This window comes from Equus quagga, chromosome 17 (assembly GCF_021613505.1).
Source record: "Equus quagga isolate Etosha38 chromosome 17, UCLA_HA_Equagga_1.0, whole genome shotgun sequence".
NCBI lineage: Eukaryota > Metazoa > Chordata > Mammalia > Perissodactyla > Equidae > Equus > Equus quagga.
In genome coordinates, this window is record NC_060283.1 from 25616101 (window position 1) to 25636661 (window position 20561).

At 56.8% G+C, this 20561-nt stretch overlaps 1 protein-coding gene across 3 annotated transcripts in view; it reads left to right on the forward strand.

Annotated features, from left to right (window-relative positions):
• Positions 1-20561, forward strand: part of PRDM11 (PR/SET domain 11) — an 83796-nt gene that overhangs the window by 15154 nt on the left and 48081 nt on the right. For 2 of the 3 annotated variants that reach the window (XM_046644016.1, XM_046644018.1), the window contains exons 1-4: positions 15080-15589; positions 16193-16317; positions 16638-16741; positions 17330-17592. In XM_046644016.1, the coding sequence (XP_046499972.1) occupies positions 16199-16317; positions 16638-16741; positions 17330-17592 (486 nt within the window). In that variant the 5' untranslated portion in view covers positions 15080-15589; positions 16193-16198. Of the gene's footprint in view, positions 1-15079; positions 15590-16192; positions 16318-16637; positions 16742-17329; positions 17593-20561 lie in introns of those variants that run through there. The other variant, XM_046644017.1, reaches the window with a different exon arrangement.

Genomic DNA, 20561 nt, shown 5'->3' on the forward strand with positions numbered 1-20561 from the left:
AAGTTGTTCTGGCAGCAGCCTCTCGGAGACGATGTCTCTCAGGACACACGATTCCATCCTAGGCTCTGCCATAGATTTGCTGTGCTGCCTTGAGTGCATGGCCCCGTGAAGGGAGACCATGGGGCTGGCTGACACCTGCTGTTCTGTCCCTCGTTTAGGGGTACGATTTGTGCGTCAGGACCCAGACTGGCATTATCTCAGCCCCTTTTTAAGATACTAGGATATTGGAGACCTTCCACCCTGCCCGCTGGGACAACTGCACTTGGAGCTGAGCACCAGATTCTGGCATCGACTGGTCCTGAGACTGTGGAAAGCAGTGTATGAGGGGGCTTGCCGGGGGTGCCCACTGGGTCCACTCCCCTCGGCCCACCCCGAGAACCCGAAGTTTGGCGGATGACGCCGGCCATCGGGGAGAGCACAGCTTTGGGACTTCACGCCATCCGGGCTTGGATTCTGGCTTTGCCCCTGACCCTTGGCTGCCCGCTTGACCTCTCTGAGCCTCAGTTTCCTCACCTGTAAGACAGAGGAGGTGAAACTTTCCTCCTAAGGTGGAGATGAGGATGAAATGGGTTGACGTGTATGACTCCCTAGCAACCCACTGACACTCAGCAGGTCCCCCATGGCGTGCAGGGGTCTGCGGAGTGTGGTGGGGGAGGGGGTCAGAGACAGTTCTAGAAGCCTTGCCAACAGCCCTGGAGGCTGAGTCCAGAAATAGAAGGCCCAGAGCCAGAGGCTCCTGGTGGCCAGGCTGGCCTCCGCCAGCCCGCAAGAGGCCGCGCAGAGGGGGCGGCCAGGGCCTCCCCTCCCTCCGGGCTGCTGGCTGCATACAGTACTCGGCAGCCTTTGGGCTAATTTTACCTCTTGGTTTTCATGAATCATTTCCCCTCCGGGGGCGTGTGAGAGCTGTGGAGACGGCCCTGCCAGCTGGGTGCCCGGGCGCCAGCCGCAGCGACGCTCCCGTGTGGGCCCTGCTTGGGGGCCCCTCCCAGAACAGGACACCCCAGGGACCCCAGAAAGGGCATCGGGGGCCGGTTCCTTCCAGCCGGGTCCCTGTGCCTTTGGGTAATCATGTTTTGGGGTGAAGGAGCCCCAGCGGCTGCTGAGGCTGGAACTTGGGCTAAATATAAAGGAATTTGGAATCGAATGGTTTTCCCCTGATGGTCCTTGGGGTCTGTTTCCACCTCAATGGTGGAGCAGCTCAGCAGAGACCCCTGTGACCTGTGGGGGCTTCTCCGTGGCCCAGCTCCGGGGGTTTGCACAAATGCTGAATTTTCGTAGTCACGGAATGCCAGAGCCGGCAGGTCCTGCAGGAAGTCAAACCCCTCCTCCTTGGGTAAACTGAGGCCCAGGGAGGGGCAGGAATTTATCTGAGGTCGGTGGATTGGGGGAAGAGGTCGAGCTAATGGTCGTTTACTGACTGCTTATCGCTTTGCTCATGAAAACCCTATTTGACGATTATTGTGCCCATTTTATGGAGGGGTGAGTGAGGGCGTGGAAGGAGGAGTCACTTCCCCAGATGCTCCGCTGGCAGCGGGGAGCCACGTTCGCCTCCAAGCTGTCTCCCTGCGCAGCCACATGCTGGGCTTCCCCGCGGAGAGGGTGTATGGGGTCGCTGCGAGGTCGTCCCGGAAGCTTCCAGCTCGCACGTACCCTCTCCTTTCTTCTGTTCACCGAGTGTGTGTGGCGGACCCGTCTGGGCCCTGGACACTTGGGAGCAGCCAGACCGGGCAGAGCCTGGGAGGCTGGCGAGGCCCCAACCCAGCGCCCCTCTCATCAGAGGCTGGGTTCTCGCAGGACCACGTCCACACAGCACTGTGGTCTCGGCCTCGCAGGCCGCAAACTCAGATGCCAGCCCAGGGGGGAGGTCCCTCGGTGACACGGGCCGGCCGGAGATCCGCAGAGTAAGCGCTCGCCCCTTCCAGCGGGGCCACCACCACCCAGCTCAGGCAGGTTGTTGCCACGTGGGTCCTCCCGCCTGGTGTTGCTAGTGCTTCTGATTTTCCAGAGAAGCCGAAAATCCACGTTTTTACACGACATCTTCTGTTTCTTCAAAGTTGGCAAGGAAAGCAAAAACAAAAATTGAAAAGAAGTAACCCAGCCACCAGTTTGTAACTGTGGGTCCTTTCTTCTGTGGCCTCTGCCACAGGCCTGTCTGGGTGGAGCAAGGTCTCGTTCTCGTTGTCCCTCAGGGGCCACCTCTCCCGGGAGGGCCCTTCACTCCCTGCTGTGGAAGACCTGACTGCACCCCTGATTGCAGTTTGTCACCCCCCACACTAGACTGCCACCTTAGAATGGCGTGGGCTTTGACTTTGATATACTCCAGACAGCGGCTGTGCAGCCTTGTTCAAAGCACTTAACCTCTCTGAGCCTCCATTTTCTATCTGAAAAACAAATCAAGCAAAACTGGACTCACCAGGTTGTTGAAAGGACTAAATACAACCAGACAGAAACTCAAGTCAAGCAGGATTAGACAAAAATGGAATTATGGGCTCAGCAAGTGAGAAGTCCAGGAGCATCTACAGCTTCAGGCACAGTTGGATCCAGGGGCTCACACTGTGTCATCAGGACCAGTCTGTCCATCTTCCTCAGCTTTCTTCTGTGCTGGCTCCGTTCAGAGGCAGGCTGTCATCCATGGTGGCAAAGTGGCTGGCCACCAGCAGCTCCATACTCACCTTCTGTTCTTCCGCAGCCTCTATTCCCAGCGGATTCCTCAAGAGCTCACGATTGCCTGGGCTCTTTCCCTTTCCTGCACCGTCCACTCTGACAGCCAGACGTGCACCCTGCTTGGTTGGTCCTTGGTCACACTCCTGTCCCAGCGTGGAGCATCTGGAGAAGGGGCTCCCCAGGGATGCCAGGGGGCTTGGTGCCAGAGGGAGGAATGGATGCCAGCGGGAAAACTGACAGACGTTCTGCCCCGGCTGCAGGCCTCGCAAGGGCGGGGACCTGTGACAGTGCCTGGCGCTCCGCACACGCAGACGCGTCTCAGGATGAATGGATGTCCTCCACGTGCATGTGGCACCTGGCATACGGCCTGGCATCGGCCACATCTGTGCCGCTCCTGCCTCCCTCCTGGAGGACCGGGATGGGGGGCTTCCGTCCTGGCCAGCTTGTCTCCCGGGTGGAGCGACACGGTCCCGTGGTGCCTCCTCAGTGGGGACCTATCAGCTTGGCCGCAGAAGCCCCGAAAGCCCCATTTGTTTGGCCAGCTTGACAGCCGGGCGTTGCAATAACGGGCCCCCGCCGCCCTGTGCGCACAGCTGTCCCAAGTCATCCCGTTCATGTTGACTTCCTTATCGCCTGCGTCCCGAGAATTTGTGTCTGTTAGTCTTGTGAGGTTGAGCTGCAGGTAGATCCTTGATGTCATCACGTGTGAAAAGGGGACATAGTCCGCCCCGCAGGGCTGTGGGGAGGATTAAGTGAGTAATAACAAAAGTGGACCGCCTGGCACGAGGCCCGGTACCCAGGGGCTGCCCGGGAAAGCCAGGTTCTCTTGGATCCCTTCAGATCCAGGTCTTAGCATGAGCCCATGTGCAGAGCCTTTCCTTGAGTATGCGGCAAAATGCTTAATGAATTCTTCATAAATGGCCACCGTGGATACACACGGACATGCAGGCACAGCGACACACACACACACACGTGCTCACATGTGCAGGCACCTTCCTTGTCCAAAGACGGAGTGGTGGCCAGGCTGCCTGCTCGTGAGTCCCCTGTTGGAGGCACCCAGGCACGCTTGGTGGTGATATTTACTGGGGCTTCAAGCATCCTGCCGTTTAGCCATGTGCTTCTCAAACTCTCCCATGCATGCAAATCACCTGGGCTCTCCTTTTCTTAGGGAGACTGATTTGGGAGGTGTAGGGTGGAGTTCCCCGCGGGATGCTGACCCTGCCGGTGCATGGCCCATGCCTGGAGAAGCAAGGATGTGGGTGACTTTTGAGATTTCTCTGAATCCCGAGATTCTGGGCAAGTAAACAGCCAGTGGGAGTGGCCGGGGCAGGATGGAACAGCGAGGCAGGGAGGAGAAGCGCACCACAGAGGGCAGGCCAGGAGCTGGGGCTGCTGAGCTGGCCCCAGGCCCATGCTGCGGCCCTCCCTCCACAGTCCTTCCCCTCTGGACTCGTGGTGTAGACGGCGAGACCCCTTTCCTTGTAGCTAAAACACCACGTGGTGTTTCCCCAGGTCCTACCTCGCTCCACAGAGGCTCCAGCTCTGTGGGTCAGGAGGTGTGTGGGGGTGAGAATGTGCAGAGCATCCTGGAGCGGGACAGCAGACCAGGCGCTGGGGGAGGGGCTGCTGAGCACAGACTGCTGGCGGGGTTCGCATCTCCCACCGCCTTCCTCTGGGAGGCCTTGAGCAAGGGACTGCCCCTCTGGGCCTCAGTTTCCTCATCTAGAAAGCAGGGCCTTGGACCAGGAGTTCTGGGCACACCCTTTCAGCTCTGACTGCCTGGAAGAGGCAGTAAGAGGGGCGAGCACACTTCACCCAGCCCTACCCCTGCAGAGCCACGGGCGTGACGTGGGGGCAGACGGTTCAAATTCCCACCTTCTGCATCAGCATCAGGAGCCGAGGTGACCGGAGGCTGTGTGGGGGCCCCCAGGCCCCCGTGAGCGGTCAGTGCAGGATGGCAGCTTTCCTGAGAAGAATCTACTCATCCAGGCCTCTTGCACTCACCACCTTCCCACCCGCCCCCTTGGTCGTCTGCAACAGTGCCCTCCCTGTGCCCCGGTACCCTGTGCCCAGAGAGCCCACACGGCTGGCAGCCCGCCCCTGCCCCCCACGGGTGCACACCCCTGCTCCTCAGGCCTTATTTGGCTCTGCTCAGCTTGGTGCCGGGAATCCTGGAGCCAGGTTGGCCTTGGGGAATTTATTTGGACCTCAGGGGCCCCTACCACGGGGACAGCAGGTGCTTGGGGGGAGCCCTCCTCCGCCCCCACTGTCTCCTGGCCTCCTGCTCCGCTCCCTGGCATGCTGGGGGCGGGGAGGTGTCAGGACAGCGGGGGGGCTTATGTTTTCATCTAGTAATTTGAAGACGTATTTTTTTTGACTTTTTATTATGCAGAAAAGCTAGATAGAGGAGTATAAAACTTCCATGGAGCCAGCGCCCAGCCAAAACGATTCAGAACTCCTGGGCTTTACCAATATATTTGTAAAATCAGAAAAGCATGCATCTGGCATAAAATTCCGTGAGAAGGAAGCCCCTCTCCTCCCCCAGCCGTCAATCCTGGGAGCAGCAGCTGTCACAGCCCGGAGCTGTTCTGTGCATACATGAGCACAGACAAGTGTGTGTGTCCTCTTTATTTCATTAAAATGTGGCATGTTTACATAGCTTACTCGCTTTTGTGTCGGACGCCATTCTAGGTATATTACAAATATTAACTCATTTAATCCTCATAGCAGCCTTACCAGGCAGGTGCTGTTAATATCCCCAGGCACAGAGAAGTTAGGGAACTCCCCCGACATCACACAGCGCTAAGTGATACAGTTGGAAGTTGAATGTAGGCAGCCCTGCCCCGGTATCCATGCTCTCAGCCACATTTTCTGCCGCCTCTCAAGTTACAGATACTGTTCTTTACCTCGATTTTGTTTTCGCCACTAATCACATAATCCATTTAGCAAATGTGGATTGTGTGCCGACCGTGTGCCTGGCATGGTTCTGGCGGCAGAGGGTACAGCCACGGACCAAACAGATAAACCGCTCTGTCTTCTGGAGTTTATGTTCTAGCTGGGGAGACAGCCAGCCAAGGACACAAATGAGTGCTACCTCAATTTGATGGTGAGTGGTGCCCAGGAGGGAAAATAAAGCGAGGAAGGTGGGGGAGCAAGCGGAAGGGCGTTGCAATTTTATAGAGGAGGCCAGAGAACGTGACCTTGGGGGAAGGCCCTGCGGGTGTCTGGGGGAACAGCATTCCAGGCAGAGGAACAGCCAGTGCAAAGGCTCGAGACGGAGCGTGCCATGTTGCAGGCTGAGCGCGGCAGCCGCTGTGGGTCGTTGGGAGTGAGGGGGCAATGGGAGATGAGGGCTCGGAGCAAAGGGGGCAGGCGTGGGCTGCTGCGCCCCTGGAGAGCTTTGCTCTCTGCTCCGCGTGAGATGGGGCTCCGTTTGCTCTGACTTAGGTTGTGACGGGTCCCCCTGCCTGCGGGGCGCAGACTGGGCAGCAGGACAGAGCCCGAGCAAGGAGCGCGGGCCAGGCTGCCCCCACAGCCCTCCACGCCGGCGGGAGAGTTGGCTCCAGGGCGCTGGCCGAGGAGGAGGGGGGGCTTTCTTCCCTCACCTCCTTCTCTGAAACAGCCACCTGTGGTGTGGCCACGCCTCCGGATGGACACGCGGGTTGTTTCCAGTCTGGCCGTTGCAGACTGCCGGAATTGCATACGCTCACACACGTGTCGTGGAGGAATTCCTGGAAGTGAAGTGGCAGGATTGAAGGGCACCTGCATTTTTGGAAGGTTCCCAGGGCACAACGGCTCTGCACATGCGCACCAGCGTGCGGCCCCCCAGCAGCGTGGGAGGGGGCGTGCTCAGGTGCTAGCTTCCGGTCAGGTCTCCCGCTTAGGGGAGATGGGTGGCCTTGGGGAGATGCTACAGGCCTACTCGATTTGTCCCTTTGTAGGCCAAGGTGCCATCGAGGTGGACGCTTTATGGAGGCACCGCCAGAGTTCTGGACCCACCGAGTGGACCCGCGGTGGGTGGCACCAGGGAGGATGACCATGGCCGCACGTAGCAGAAACCCCGTCCTGGGCCGGCTGGAGTCAAAAGAAGAGTAACAGGAAGGACTTGGTTCCACAGGACCGTCCCCACTTCAGAGGCCAGTTGCAAGTCCTGGGCCACCCGTACTTCCGACCCACACAAATCAGGAATTCCCGCCAGCCCCTCCTCAGGTTCTAGAATCTGCTAGAATGACTCATGGAACTCAGGAAGATGCTTTCCTTGCTGTGATTGGTTTAGCATCAAGGATACACCATCGGGACCCCCCGGGAACAGCCTATGAAGAGGCCCCTGGACAAGGTGTGGAGAGAGGGGTCAGGGCCCCCAGCTGTCTCCTCGTGCGCCACCCTCCCGGCACCTCGATGTGTCCACCAGCTGGGAAGCTAAGAATTCTTCTAGAGCTCAGTTCCAGGCCCCTCCCCTCCCCGGAGATCAGAGGGTGAGGATGAAACTTCCGAGCTCCTAATCCCACAGTCTGTCTGGCGAGCAGCCCCATCCTGACCTATGTGGGGCCCATCCTCAGCCAGCTCCTTAGCGTAAACCCAGGTGTGATGGAAGAGGCTCCTGTGAATAGCGAAAGGCACTCCTATTTCTTGGGAAATTCCAAGGGTTTAAGGAGCTCCGTGCCAGGAACCGGGGACAAAGACCAAATATATTTGTCGCTGTACCACACCTTCCTTCTGCTCCACTCTCCTAGCCTCTTCCTCTTCAGGACACGGCCGCCATTTGCAACAGTGGCTGCGTGCTTTCTCCCGAGGGTGGCCCCGCTTTCCCTGAATCTTGGGGGGGCGGGGGGGGGGTCCTAGGAGGGAGGTTGGCACCCGAGCAAAGTCCAGTTCTGTTTGTGGGGAGGAAAGGGGAACAGGATCCAGCCAAGCCACCAGCAGTGTCCACTGTGAGAAGCTGCACGTCAAAAGGATGCTCTACTCGACTTTCGAGCCTTTACTCGCTTGCCTCCAGCGTCTTATCGACGTCTCCTGATGGTGGAGTCAGCGCGTTCGCTTTCAAAGGTTCTGCGGGAGGAAGCACCTTGGGAGAATGTGCTCCTCGCCCCGGCCAGCTGCGCGGCTGATGCTCAGTGGAAGCCGCTGTGCACGTGAAAGTCTGAAACCCGATCGGCCGTGACCGGGGCAGGAGCCTCAACTGGCTGGACCCCACTTTCCCCAGCTGCAAGATCAGGGGCTGGATGGGGTCGGAGGGCCCCACAGGGGACTTCCTTGCCCCTAGGGCCCCTGTAGGGTTTTTTCTTTGTTTTTATTAACAGATGAGTACATATAGAAAAATGCACGTGTTATAAAAGCACCACTCAGTGTACCTTGTCCAAACTTAACACACCCATGGGGCCAGCACTCGGATCGAGAAACGAAGCATGACCGGCACCCCAGAACTCCATTTCCTGCTCCCTTCTACTTATTCCCAAGGATAGCCACTAACGCCTCTAACATTGTAGTTTTGCCCTTTTATTTATTTATTTATTTTTTTGCTGAGGAAGATTTGCCTGGAGCTAACATCTGTTGCCAATCTTCCTCTTTTCATATGTGAGCCACCGGCACAGCACGGCCACTGACAGACAAGCAGTGTAGGTCCATGCCTGGGAACCCAACCTGGGGTGCCAAAGCGGAGCACACCAAACTTAACCACTAGAACACCAGGGCTGGCCCTATATTTCTAACTATATGTGAATTGAATGATACAATATGTACTCTTAAGGGTCTCGTTCCTTTTCTCAGCATTATGACTCATCCATAGTATAGCATGTAGCTGTCGCTGAGTCCCATTGCTGCATAGTTTCCTACCCACCGAGCCGTTTCTTAGACATAAAGGAGTGTCATGAATGTCATACTGCTCTCTATAGTCAGCAGGGCAAGTGACCGAGTGCCAGATTTCTTTGCTTTTGCTTCAGATGGTAACAACTAATCTACGTGTTAACTCTCGTCACCACATAACCTCTGTGGGTAGGGAAAACTGGGAAAATGAATGAATTATTATACAATGTGTGCAGTATGTTCAGTAGACAAAATCTTCCAGAATGGGAATCAGAAAAAAAAATTAAAAACAGAGATGCTTCGTGGTGGAAAGATTGGGGCCCTAATTGATCAATTGGTCGATTGATTGATTCATTCATTCATCAAATGTGCATAATGTGCCACTTCTATGCCTGGTCTTCAGTCTTTAATTTGGAGTCCTCCTTCCTCCCAACTAATTGGCTGGATCTTAGCGTCTAATGACAAGTGGGTAAAGATGGAAGGATCTTAGATATTATCTTCTCTAGCAATTTCTAAACCAAATGAGTATGAAGAGTTCCTTTAAAGATTTTTTGTGATTTTTTTTTTTTTTTTGGTGAGGAAGATTGGCCCTGAGCTAACATCTGTTACCAATCTTCCTCTTTTTGCTTGAGGAAGATTGTCACTGAGCTAACATCTGTGCCAGTCTTCCTCTATTTTATGAGGGATGCCACCACAGCATGGCTTGATACCAGTGTGTAGGTCTGCGCTCAGGATCCGAACCTGCAAACCCTGGGCCTCTGAAGTGGAATGTGCGCAAACTTAACCACTGTGCCACCAAACTGGCCTGACTTTTTTTCTCATAAGCAAAAAGAAGAAAGCAGAAACTCTCTTTAACATAACCCCCCAACTAACCACTACTGATATCTCAAAATGTATCCTCTCCTCCTGTGTGCTCAAATCCGTATAGCTATACATATACATATATTTTTTTTAGTGGAATCGTTTTGTATCCGTCTTTTCACAACTTTCGTTTGTAACAACTAGACTTTATCTTTTAGAGCAGTTTTAGGTTCACAGCAAAATCGAGTGGAAAGTACGGAGAGTTCCCATATACCCCCTCCCAATCTTCTCCACTGTGGACATCCACACCACAGCGGTACATTTATTACGATCGATGAACCCAGTCATTATCACGCAAAGTCCATAGTTTGCAGGAGGGCTCAGTCTTGGTGTCGCACATTCTATGGGTTTGGACAAACGTGTGATGACGTGTGTCACCATTCCAGCATCACACAGAGTCATTTCACTGCCCTGAACGTCCTCTGAGTCTGCCAGTTCGCCCCTCCCTTTCTTTAACCCCTGGCACCCACTGATCTTTTTATTGTCTCCGCAGTTTTGCCTTTTCCAGGATGTCATAGAGTTGGAATCATATAGCATGTAGCCTTTTCAAATTGGCTTCTTTCATTTACCAATAACTTTCACTTTTCTTTAACAATATGTTGAGCATGTGTTTCCATGTCAAAAAGTGTTCTAAAGCCTTGTTGATTGCTGTCTAATGTTTCATTGTATGCTCTCTATTAACTTCTCTCTTGTCATCGAAGTCTAAGTCCTTCCCTAGTTTTTGCCACTAAATAGCATTGCAGAGCACAGCCTTGTGGGTAAATCTTTGCACACAACTTAATGATGTCTTTAAGATAAATCCCTAGACTGGGGATTGCTCCTCCCAACGTTTTGTTCATTTCAAGCCTTTTGATACGTGTTGCCAAATTGCCCTCCAGAAAGGTTACACCAATTTATATTCCAACCAGTAGCGTAGGAGGGTTTTCCCCTCCACTCTTGCCAGCTCTGATTAGTATCAAAATTTTTAATCTTCGCCAATTTAATAGAGCAAAACTGATATTTATCTGTTTAATTTATATCTATTTGAATATTAAAGTTTTGCAGATTTCCATAAAGCAGGTTGGCCATTTGTCTTTCTTCTTTTGCAAACTGCTTTTTTGGGTTACTTTCCACTTTTTCTATTCGGATGAGCATCTTTATAGTCTGGAGTTATTAAAAGTGTTTTTCTATTAAGGGTGTTCACTGCTTGTGAGGCCCTCTTTTAAATGTCAAAAAGTTCTCACCAACATGCCCGCCTGATGTCTGCTGGACTTTTAAAATAACAAATACAATGAAGGATAATAACTAACATTTATAGAGTGCTTGTTATATGCCAGGCCTTATGCCATGCAAAACAGCCCTGCGAGGCGGGTTCTGATATGACGCCCATTGGACAGATGGGGAAACTGAGGTGGGAGTGGTCTGTTAATTTTCCCAAGGTTACATAGCTTGTAAGTGGCTGTGCTGGTATCAGCCGATTAACAAAACACACGGTGACATAGGGCTTCTATGAATTCAGGACAGTTTTTATAAATGTATCTTTCGTTCATCACTAAAGTATCTACATAAGTTCATCAATCTCAAGGCGTGCAGTTCATTCTCTCTCTGAGCAGTGGTGCTGGGCATGTAAATTCAGCAGCTTCCCGTCATAATTCCAAGCGCTCTCCTCATTACCCTCATGGTTTACTGTTAAGAACCATGTTGGATCTTTTCTTTTCCAGGAAGGGGAAACTGAGGCTCCGAGCAAAGCAAGCACCTGCTCAGGGTCATCTAAAAAGTTTGTGGCCCCGCCAGGACTGAGAGCCAGGGCTGAGGATACCCAGCCCAGGTGACTGTGTGACTTGTGTCTGCCCCGCCATCCCCTGTGCCTTTGTTATCAGAGGGGACGGCAGAGGATGCTGCGGTGGTCCCGGAGCAGACCTGCCACACTCTCACGGTGCCAGCCTCTCGGGAAACCGAGTGGGCACAGACTGGCAGTCCCCTGGCCACCGTGGCTGCTGGGCATTCCAGGCCCCTGGCACGCTGCCAAGGGTGAAAACAGAGCTGCAGGCTCCTCAGCTGCATGCTGCCCCTCCTCTTGGGTTTGCATCTCATTGCTGGGTTCGCAACATGCCTAATCTCTGCATGTGCAGACTCGGAGGAGCCAGCTGAGAGGGAGCATTGCCAGCAGCTTGTAGCCCTCCAGGAGGCCTGCTGCCCACCCCTCCCCCAAGTCCCTCACCGGGCAAGCAGGGCCCGAGCAGTCTGCAGAGGCGGTGGCTGGAGCTTCCCCTGGCTCAGGCCTTTCGGTGCCCGCCGAGATGGACCGCAGGAAGGACATAAGCCCGTGTTCTCTCTTTCTTCCCAAACGGAAGTTCATTTGGTCCTGCCCCATCCTATCTTCTCCCTCTTTGCCCCTGCAGCCTTCACTGCAGATACAGAAAGGAGTTGTAAGCACATCAGCCGTGTAAGTGAGGCTTGTCCTGGTTCTCCAGGCAGCTGGACTCCTCCAGGAATGGAGAGGACTTAATTGTGCAGACAGTCAATAAACAGCTGTCAAATAATGGGAATTCTGTAACCCATCATGTTTCCCTTTTCGCTTTGGCTGCCAGGAGGCTCGGAACTGAATGAAAAGCTAAACCACTAGCCATCTTGCAACAGATGCATGGTATAATTGGCGTCACTCTTTCTCCATCTGGTCTCTGGTTGTTCAACTGCCCTGTTGAGTACGCGTCTGTTATAAATCATCTCCATTCTTTTATGCGATGAAGGTGGGATGTAACTGAAAAAATAAGACGTGAAAGGAAGTGGCCTGGAGACACCTCTGCTCCGGGATACAAGTGAATGCTTTTCCCAGAAGGGGATGGTTTTCCTGGGACCATTTAAGACTTAGAAAAATGTCTGGGTTCCTTTTTCCCTCCATCTCTCCCTCTCTCTGTCTCCCTTTTCCTTCTCATCTGCTTTTTTCTGTGCCCTTTCCTCTCTTCTCTCCCTCTTCCCTTCTATCCTTTATTCTGTTTCTATTGCCTGCTTTGCCCTCCTTCCCGGCCCCACTTTTTAGTCGCTGTTCCCTCCATCCTCTCTCCCCTCTCCCCTCTTCTTGCTCACCCCCTTGCCTCCGGGCAGCCAGTTTAACATTAATATCCCTCGTAAACCCACAGAACGTGGCTCTTTGAAAGGCCTTGCCACAGCCTTTATCTCATTTATTCCTCGTGGGGTTAACCTGGCAATTACGATGATTTCTTTGTTACCCAGGAAGACATGGAGGCCTAGAGAGGTTGTTCGACGTCCCCGTGGTCACACAGCTTGTACGTTACACCGTATTCACCTTACTATCGGATGCCACCTCAAGAGTCTGATTCCACCCTGCTCCCCACGGCCCCCCCTCTGCCCTTGTGCCAGCCTCACCCACCTGGCCACTCGCCTTGCTTGGCAGAGATCATCGGGCCCCCAGGAGCGCTCAGCCCCGCCACCCATTCTTCCCTTCTGAGGTTTCTCTTAGAGTGCAGATTCTCAACGTGCCAGCAGGACATATCAGAGGGGCCAGAGAATTCAGACCTGTGTCATTTGGTCACAAATTCATTTGGCAAATATTTATTGAGCATATACTAGGTGCTAGGCAAGACTGAGGCCAGGGAAAGGCAGGGAAGTCACCGCGGGAGCAAAATTTAAGGAGGCGCGCACTCCCAGGTGCCACTTCTGCGCATGCACGACCCTGAGAGTGGGTGCCTCCTTAACCTCCATGCCCGGTGCCTTGCTTGTCTTTCTAACATTCTGCCCTGGTGCCAGGCACTGTTTCAAGTGCCAGCAATTTAATGTTGAGCAAAAGCACCAGCCCCCTGGCCTTCGGGAGTTATAATCTATTATGGGAAACAGATATTAATCAAACAGTTAAGCTAACAACAGACCGTTTCAAGAGTGACAAGTGCCATGAGGAAAGAGACAGGGGGCTGGAGGGAGCATTTTGGAGTGGCGCATAGGGGGCGCTGAGGGATGGGTAGGAGTTTTCCAGGTGTGCTGATGGCAGAGGGCACAGCAAGTGCAGAGCCCCAGGTCAGGGTGGAGCGTGGCAGACAGGCAGGGCTGGCGGAGGGCAGAGGGGCCAGAGCAGGGAGCCCGGTGCAAAATGGTCCCAGGCTGTTTCTAATACAGTGCCAGAGCCTGCCAATGATTGACTTTTAAAAAATAAATGCAGTCTAACTGAGAGAATGCAAAGCCACTCCTTAATGAAGTCCCTCACAGCCCGTCCTATCAGCTTCCTTGGGGGGATGTGCAGCCCCCTCCAAAGTCATCGCTGTTGCTTTCATATAGCAAAGTCTGCGATAGGATCTAACATTTGCCGCATTTTCCGGATGGAGAAACGGGAGCACAGAGAAGTTATATAACCTGCTGTCTTAGTCAGCGAGCTCAGGCTGCCACCACAAAAGGCCACAGACGGGGGCTTCAAGCACAGACAGTGATTTCTCCCAGCTCTGGAGGCTGGGAGGTCCAAGATCAAGGTGCTGGCTGGTTCTCCTGTCTCTTTGCCTTCTTAAAAGGGCACCAGCCCTATTGGCTGAGGGCCCCACCCTTATGACCTCACTTAACCTTTAACACCTCTCACAGGCCCTTCTGCAAATACAGGCACACTGGGGGTCAGGGCATCAGTGCATGAATTGGGGGCGGGGGGGGGGGGGGGGGGGGGGGGAGAAGACGGCGGGGGGGGGGGGGGGGGGGGGGGGGGACGGGGGACACAAACTTTCAGTCCTGAACACCTGCTCAGGGTCACATGGCTAACTAGTGGGACTTGACTGCAGTCAGTGCGACTCCAGGGCCCAGGCCCCTAAGCACTAGACTTAACTGCCTCGGGATGTGTCGTGTGTGATGTCGCCCATCCAAGTGAGAAGCGCTTCTCAGGACAAAGGTACAGCAGATCCACTGGGTCTTGCCCCCATCTGGCAGCTGGACATGTGGGCTGAGGCCTGAACTCCCCCCAGCGTGACTGTGGCGGTGATCCTTCTGGAAAAGGACTGCGCTGAGGGTGTGACAAGGAGGTAAACCAGCCAGAAACACAACGCTTGAAGTTGGGGGTTCTCCCGTTTCCAGCTGACTCAGAGGGGGCCCAGGCTCCAGTGCACACCTCCCCAGGAATGGACCGCGTGACCTTGAGCAAGTCACTTGACATCTGCCAGCCCTAGGTTCCTGCCTCGGTGACCCCCAAGCCCTGCGCCCTCACGGGTGGCTGGGGGCCATCCCATTGGCCATGAGGTCGGCCAGGCACCGCGCGCGGAGCCCCTGCTCGCACCCCGTGGACAGGGCGCAGGCGAGCTGCCGCCGCCGGTTCCGCAGCCCCGGCCGCGCCGATGGGGCAGGGGGCGCGCGCGGGGCGCAGCCGGAGGCTCGGGTGCCGCTCCGCTCGCGCCGCAGGCCGCGCTGCAGCCGTGCCGAGCGGGCTGCGGAGGCCGGGAGGGCGCGCGGGGGCCGCTCGCGCATTTCGCAGACCTGCTCCGACCCCCGCCTCCCGGCGCTATGGCCCACCCCAGACGCCCGCCCGGCGCCCCCCGGCCCGCGTGAGGGCCGAGCCCCGCGGGAGGGGCTGGAATGCCTCCCCGGCGGGGCCCCCTCCCGGCCGCTCGCTCCCTCCCGCTCCCCGCGCGCCCCCCTCCCGGCCGCCAGCCAACTGCGTGCCCCCGGGGCCGGCAAGAAGCCACATGCCCCCGCAAGGAATGCCGGGCCTGGCGGGCGGGGGGCGGGCGCTGGGCAGGGCCGGGCGGGCAGGGCAGGGCAGGGAGCTCCCCGCCGGGAAGGTTGGTGAGAGGGAGAGAGCGAGCCCGCGCCCTCCCCGGCCCCCAGCGCCGCCCCTGCGCGCGGCCGGTGCGCCGCCCTGGCCCGATCGCACGAGCTCACACTTTCCCCGCCGGACCCCGGCCGGGACGACCCGCGGGCTCCGGGGGCTGGGGGCGCCCGGGGGCTGGGGCGGAGCGGCTCGGCCGGCCCGGGCAGCCCGCGCCCCCCTCCGCGCGCCCCCGTCCCCGCCGGCTCGGAGGAGGGGGCAGGCCGTCCTGTTTCCCCACACCCCTCCCAGCCGCCGCCGGCTTTGGGGCCCCGGTGGGGAGCAGGGGGCTGATTAGCCGAGGAGCAGGGGTGTGGCCAGCGGGGCCCTGGGTAGTGAGTCACACATGCTGCTCGCCCAGTCCAGGGGCCGAGCGCGATCCCAGCCCGAGCTGGGCGCTGCCCTGGCCCGAAGAGTGTCCCCGGGCTTGGCATGAGGACCCCGGGGTGCCGAGGGAGGGGCTGAAGCCCTGCGCGGTGGTGGAGGAGGGCGGTAAGCGGCGGGCGGGGAGGACTCCCCTAGAGAGCGGGGTGGGGCTGGGAGTCAGGGCTGGCGCGCCGGCCCACACCAGGACCCCCAGGCCCCGCCTGTACCTGCTCTGAGCTGGCAAAGCGGGCCTGGCTGCATTCCCTGGCAGCCTCCTGGTGAGGGGCTGCGCAGCCGGGCGCTGAGGGCTCCATTTCATCCGCCCGCCCCCCTTGGCCCCAGCTGGGCTTGACTCGATCGGGGCCCTGCTCCCCATTGCAGAGTTTTGGGCTGTGGCTCCTGTGGGTTCCCCATCCCGTTTGCCCTTTGCTCCTGGAGTCCAGGCTGTGCCACCCAGCCCTGCCTCCTGGCCTGAGCTGCCCCGGACCCCTGACCCCACGGGGCTGGTGGCTCCAGTCGTCCCCAGGACCAGCCCGGGATAGAAATGGCATTTCCTCTTGGCCAGGCTACAGCTGTTTTTGTTGTCTGTGTTCTCAAGAGCTTCCTCTGGGGATGGCAGGGAGGGTAAGCAGACTCCGCGGGACCCCTGCTTGCCCTCTCCGCCACTCACCCCTCTTCCCCTGTCTCTTTGATCCTCTTCCTGTGCTGGTCCCGCCTTCGCGTCCCCAGGACAGAATGACTGAGAACATGAAGGAGTGCCTGGCGCAGACCAAGGCGGCCGTGGGGGACATGGTGACAGTAGTGAAGACGGAGGTCTGCTCGCCACTCCGTGACCAGGAGTATGGCCAGCCCTGGTGAGGCCCCTGTGTGGGGACAGGAGAGGGAGAAGGGGGGACTCCCTGGGCTGGGTTGGCTGGCGACCCTGGGGAGCATTCCCGCTCTCTGCCCGCCTCCCTTGCCCTGCCCTGAGCAGCTCCTGAGACCAGAGGCGAGCACAGGCTCTTGAAAAACTCAAGCAGGGTGGCCCCGGAAGGCCGGGGCTCCGGCCTCAGGACTGCTACCGCTCCGCCTGCCCCACGTCCCCACGGCCTCCTGGCCACGTCTTCGGCTTCTCTGCCCACCGGGCTCTCTCTGATGGCTTCTTTGCTTTCTCTACGGGCCCGTGTCCTGGCAGCTCCAGGAGACCAGACCCCTCAGCCATGGAAGTGGAGCCCAAGAAACTGAAGGGGAAGCGTGACCTCATCATGCCCAAAAGCTTCCAGCAAGTGGACTTCTGGTGTAAGTGGAGCTTGGGGCTCCGCCTGGGTCCTCCCCGCTCCCCACCCCCTCCCCGCCTCTGCTTAGGGACTCTGCGATAAGACGGATGATGGGCGCTGCTGGTCACACAGCTCCTTGCCCAGGTCCAGGCCTCAGTTAATCCTTACCGTTAGCCACTGAGGTGCCTATTACTGGTCCCATTTCCCAGGTGAGGATGCTGAGGCTGCGGGAGGGTGAAGGACGCCGCCTCGGGTCCCGCGGCCCACAGATGCGCGGTTGCAATTCAAACCCAGACCCTTCTGAGCCCAAAGCTGTGCTCTTTCTTCTGCTTTTTCAAACTTGAGACAAAGGGAGCGCTGGTGTGCTTAGCAGTGGCAGACGTGGCCTTTGAGCCCCCAGGGAGGGGAATGGGCGATTGCCGCTGAGGATTCAGGGGCCCGCGGCTGGATAAGGTGGATCCAGGCCTGGGACTCCAGAGTCCCGTGCAGGGTGTTTGCCCTGCCCCACTCTATCCTCAGGGTGGGCTTCCGTCAGCCCCTCAGCCTCCTCCATGCAGGTCCTGCCTCCTCGCCACCTCTGAGGCTCTCTTTCCTCTTTCCGTCCCCCCAGTCTGTGAGTCCTGCCAGGAGTACTTTGTGGATGAGTGCCCGAACCACGGTCCCCCCGTGTTTGTGTCCGACACGCCAGTGCCCGTGGGCATCCCAGACCGGGCCGCCCTCACCATCCCGCAGGGCATGGAGGTGGTCAAGGAAGCCAGTGGGGAGAATGATGTGCGATGCATCAATGAGGTCATCCCCAAAGGCCACATCTTCGGCCCCTACGAGGGGCAGATCTCCACCCAGGACAAATCGACTGGCTTCTTCTCGTGGCTGGTGAGTGTCCCCTGGGCTGTTCCGTGGGAGAGGGTGCCGAGGAACGTGCATGGAAACCAGCAGGGGGAGCCGTGCGCTGGCCCAGCTGGGCCAAAGAGCTTTCTGCCATCATTCCCGGACACGTGAAGGATGGGTCCTGCTCTATCCCCTGGCCCCGCCGAGGGGCTGCGACCCTTGGTGGCTGAGGGCCATGCTGAAGAACCCACCAGGCGGCGGTCGGCAGAATCAGTGGTGGGGCTCAGGGAGCCCCCGCAGCCAGCCAGGCAGAAGTCAGGGCGATTTTCCCATGCATCCTTGCGTGAGTGTCTGGCGGGCCAGGCAGTGGCATGGACGAAGGGTTTCCCCCAGCCCCCCTCTGGAGCCCGTGACTTGGAGCTGGGGACTAGGGGGTGCAGAGCGTGACATTCAGCTCACACAGTGGTAACACCAGGTGACTGGGCTTGGTGCCTGCCGGAGGGAAAGACTTCCACCAGACAGACGCGGTCCTTGCTCTGAGGGCGCGGGCGACCTGGTGGGAACCAGGCGTTGAACAAGTCATACACGTGTGATAACTGCTACTGAAGGGGACGTAGAGGATGCTCTGGGAACAGCCAGAGAAGGCAGCGTGCGTAGTGCTCCGGAATTTGGGGCCCACAGCCCAAGTTGGTTATGTCAGTCAGCTTTGCTCTTTACTATCTAATGTGACCTTGGACGAGTCATTTAACGTCTCTGTGGCTGTTCCGTAACAGGATAGGCACAGCTGCTTGGTGAAGATTAGATGAGTCCGTACTGTAAAGTTCTTAGCATCGCACTTGGCCTTCGTAAGCACGCAGTGACCATCAGCGATCGTTGTTGTTCTTGGCCCCCGTGAGGGGTTTGGGCAAGATTTCCTTTAGCCTGAGAACTGATGAGTGAGTAGCGGTCGTGGGACAGGGTGGGAAGATGCTCTGTGCAGACAGAACAACTGAGAGAGGAACCCTGAGAAGCTTCGTGTGGCAACAGCGATCGGCCGGAGCGGCAGAGTGACGAGGAATTGGCAGGAGGGGGAGGTGGGGCCGGATCGCGCTGCGTTTCATAAGCCAGGGGACGCCTCTGAGCTTCCGAGCAGAGGTTGCACAGCAGAGAATCCGGATTCCAGGCGGGAGCTGGGATGGGGGTTCAGATAAGAAAACGTGATGGCTTAAACTCAGGTGCTAGAGGGGGCATATCTGGGAGAGACGTAGGAGAGAGAATCTCCAGGATGCGTTCGTGGATGGGCTGTGGAGAGAGAAAGAGGGGTTTCAAAGATATGAAGAAGAAGGAAGAGCAAAGACGACTCTCAAGGATTGAGTTTGAACAGAGATGGGGGAACGTGGGACAATATTGAAAGGCAGGCTGAGGGGGTAGGAAAATCATTCCTCTTCATTAAGTAAACACTTCTTCAGGGTCCCCTTTGTGCCAGGCCCTGGGCTGGCCCTGGGGATACGAGGGTGGGCCAGATCAGATGTCAGTCCTGCCCTCCTAGAGTTTACTGTGGGGGAGATGGAATGAATCAAAGAATAAGATAAATAAATGATATTATGACTGAAAGGTGATGGAGAGATGGTGAGGCCAGGAGCAAGGTGAACAAGCAGGGGGAGTGGTGTGGCCAGAGGTCGGGGAAGGCTTCCTAATGGTTGAGCTGTTATTGAAGGAAGAGAATGCCCACCGGGTGAAGATTGATGAGGGGCATCCAGATGGATGGGACAGCGTGTGCAGAGGCCCTGTGGCAGGAGAGAGCACAGTGTGTTTGAGCAACTGGAGGAAGGTCAGTGTGCCTGGAATGCAGCAAACAGAGGCCTGGAGGAGATGGCGGCTTGGCTATATAGGGCCCAGTGGGCCAAATTGGGACTTGTGTTCTTTATTTTAAGAACAATGAGAAGCTTTCATTTATGTTGTAAAAGGCTAACTTTGACTGCAGGCTGGAGAACTACGGGGGGAGGGGGCCTTGGTCAAGAAGCGATGGCCACTCCCCACGCCCCAGTTAGGGAGCTGGGGTTGTTCTCTAGGCCAAGACGTGAAGACAAGCCAACTGGATTGTGAACCATTTCAGAAATGAAAGAGGTTTGATTTGGAAATAGGCTAATTGGCCTAAGCAAGGGAGAGGGAAATGCCAAGAACACGCCTGCAGTCTTTGCCTCCCAACCGGCCGGGAATGTGCTTTTCTCTGAGAAATGGGGGCTGCGGGAAGGGGACGGGGGTGATGGAAGATCCTGATTTGGGTTTTGGACTTGTCGAGCTTGGAGTGGCGTCAAGACATCCAAGTGGTGATGTCAAGTAGGCAGTTAGATCCATGGGTTTGGAGCTCAGAAAGCAGGTTCGGAGATGTCACCCTGTGCGCAGGTGGTCCGTGGGCCAGCGCTGTGGAGGGCGGCCCCCAGGGAGGACGGGCTGGGCGAGAGGTGGAGACAGTCTTGGGCTGAGGCTTCAGCAAACTCAACAGTCGGTGGCCCGGAAGGGGGGCTCGCCTGCGAGGTTGGAAGGCCGGAGTGACCAAGAGTGTCAAATTCTGCTGAGAAGCCGAGCGAACGAAGGGTTCATGTCGTCCACTGGATCTAGTGCCAGGAAGTCCTTGGTGACTTTGGCAAGAACGGTTCCCATAAGACACTGGGTCTCGACCTGGGGCGACTTGCTCCCCGCCACCCCCCCCACCCCCCTGGACATCGGATGTGTCTGGAGACAGTTTTGGTTGTCACAGCTGAGGAGGGGGAGTACGCTGCTGGCATCCAGGAGGCAGAGGCCAGGGGTGCTGCTAAACCTTTTACGATGCACAGAGCAGCCTCTTACAGCAAAGAATGGTCTGGCCTCGATTGTCAACAGGACCGTGGTGAAAAAACCCTGCAGAAGATGATGAGACGGAAAGCTTATTAGAATGGAGGTGAGCAGGATAGTCACTTCTCAGAAGATCCATTAGAGATGAGAAGTGGAAGAGAGAGAGGAGTAGGAAGGTGATGGCTAGGGGCAGACACAGG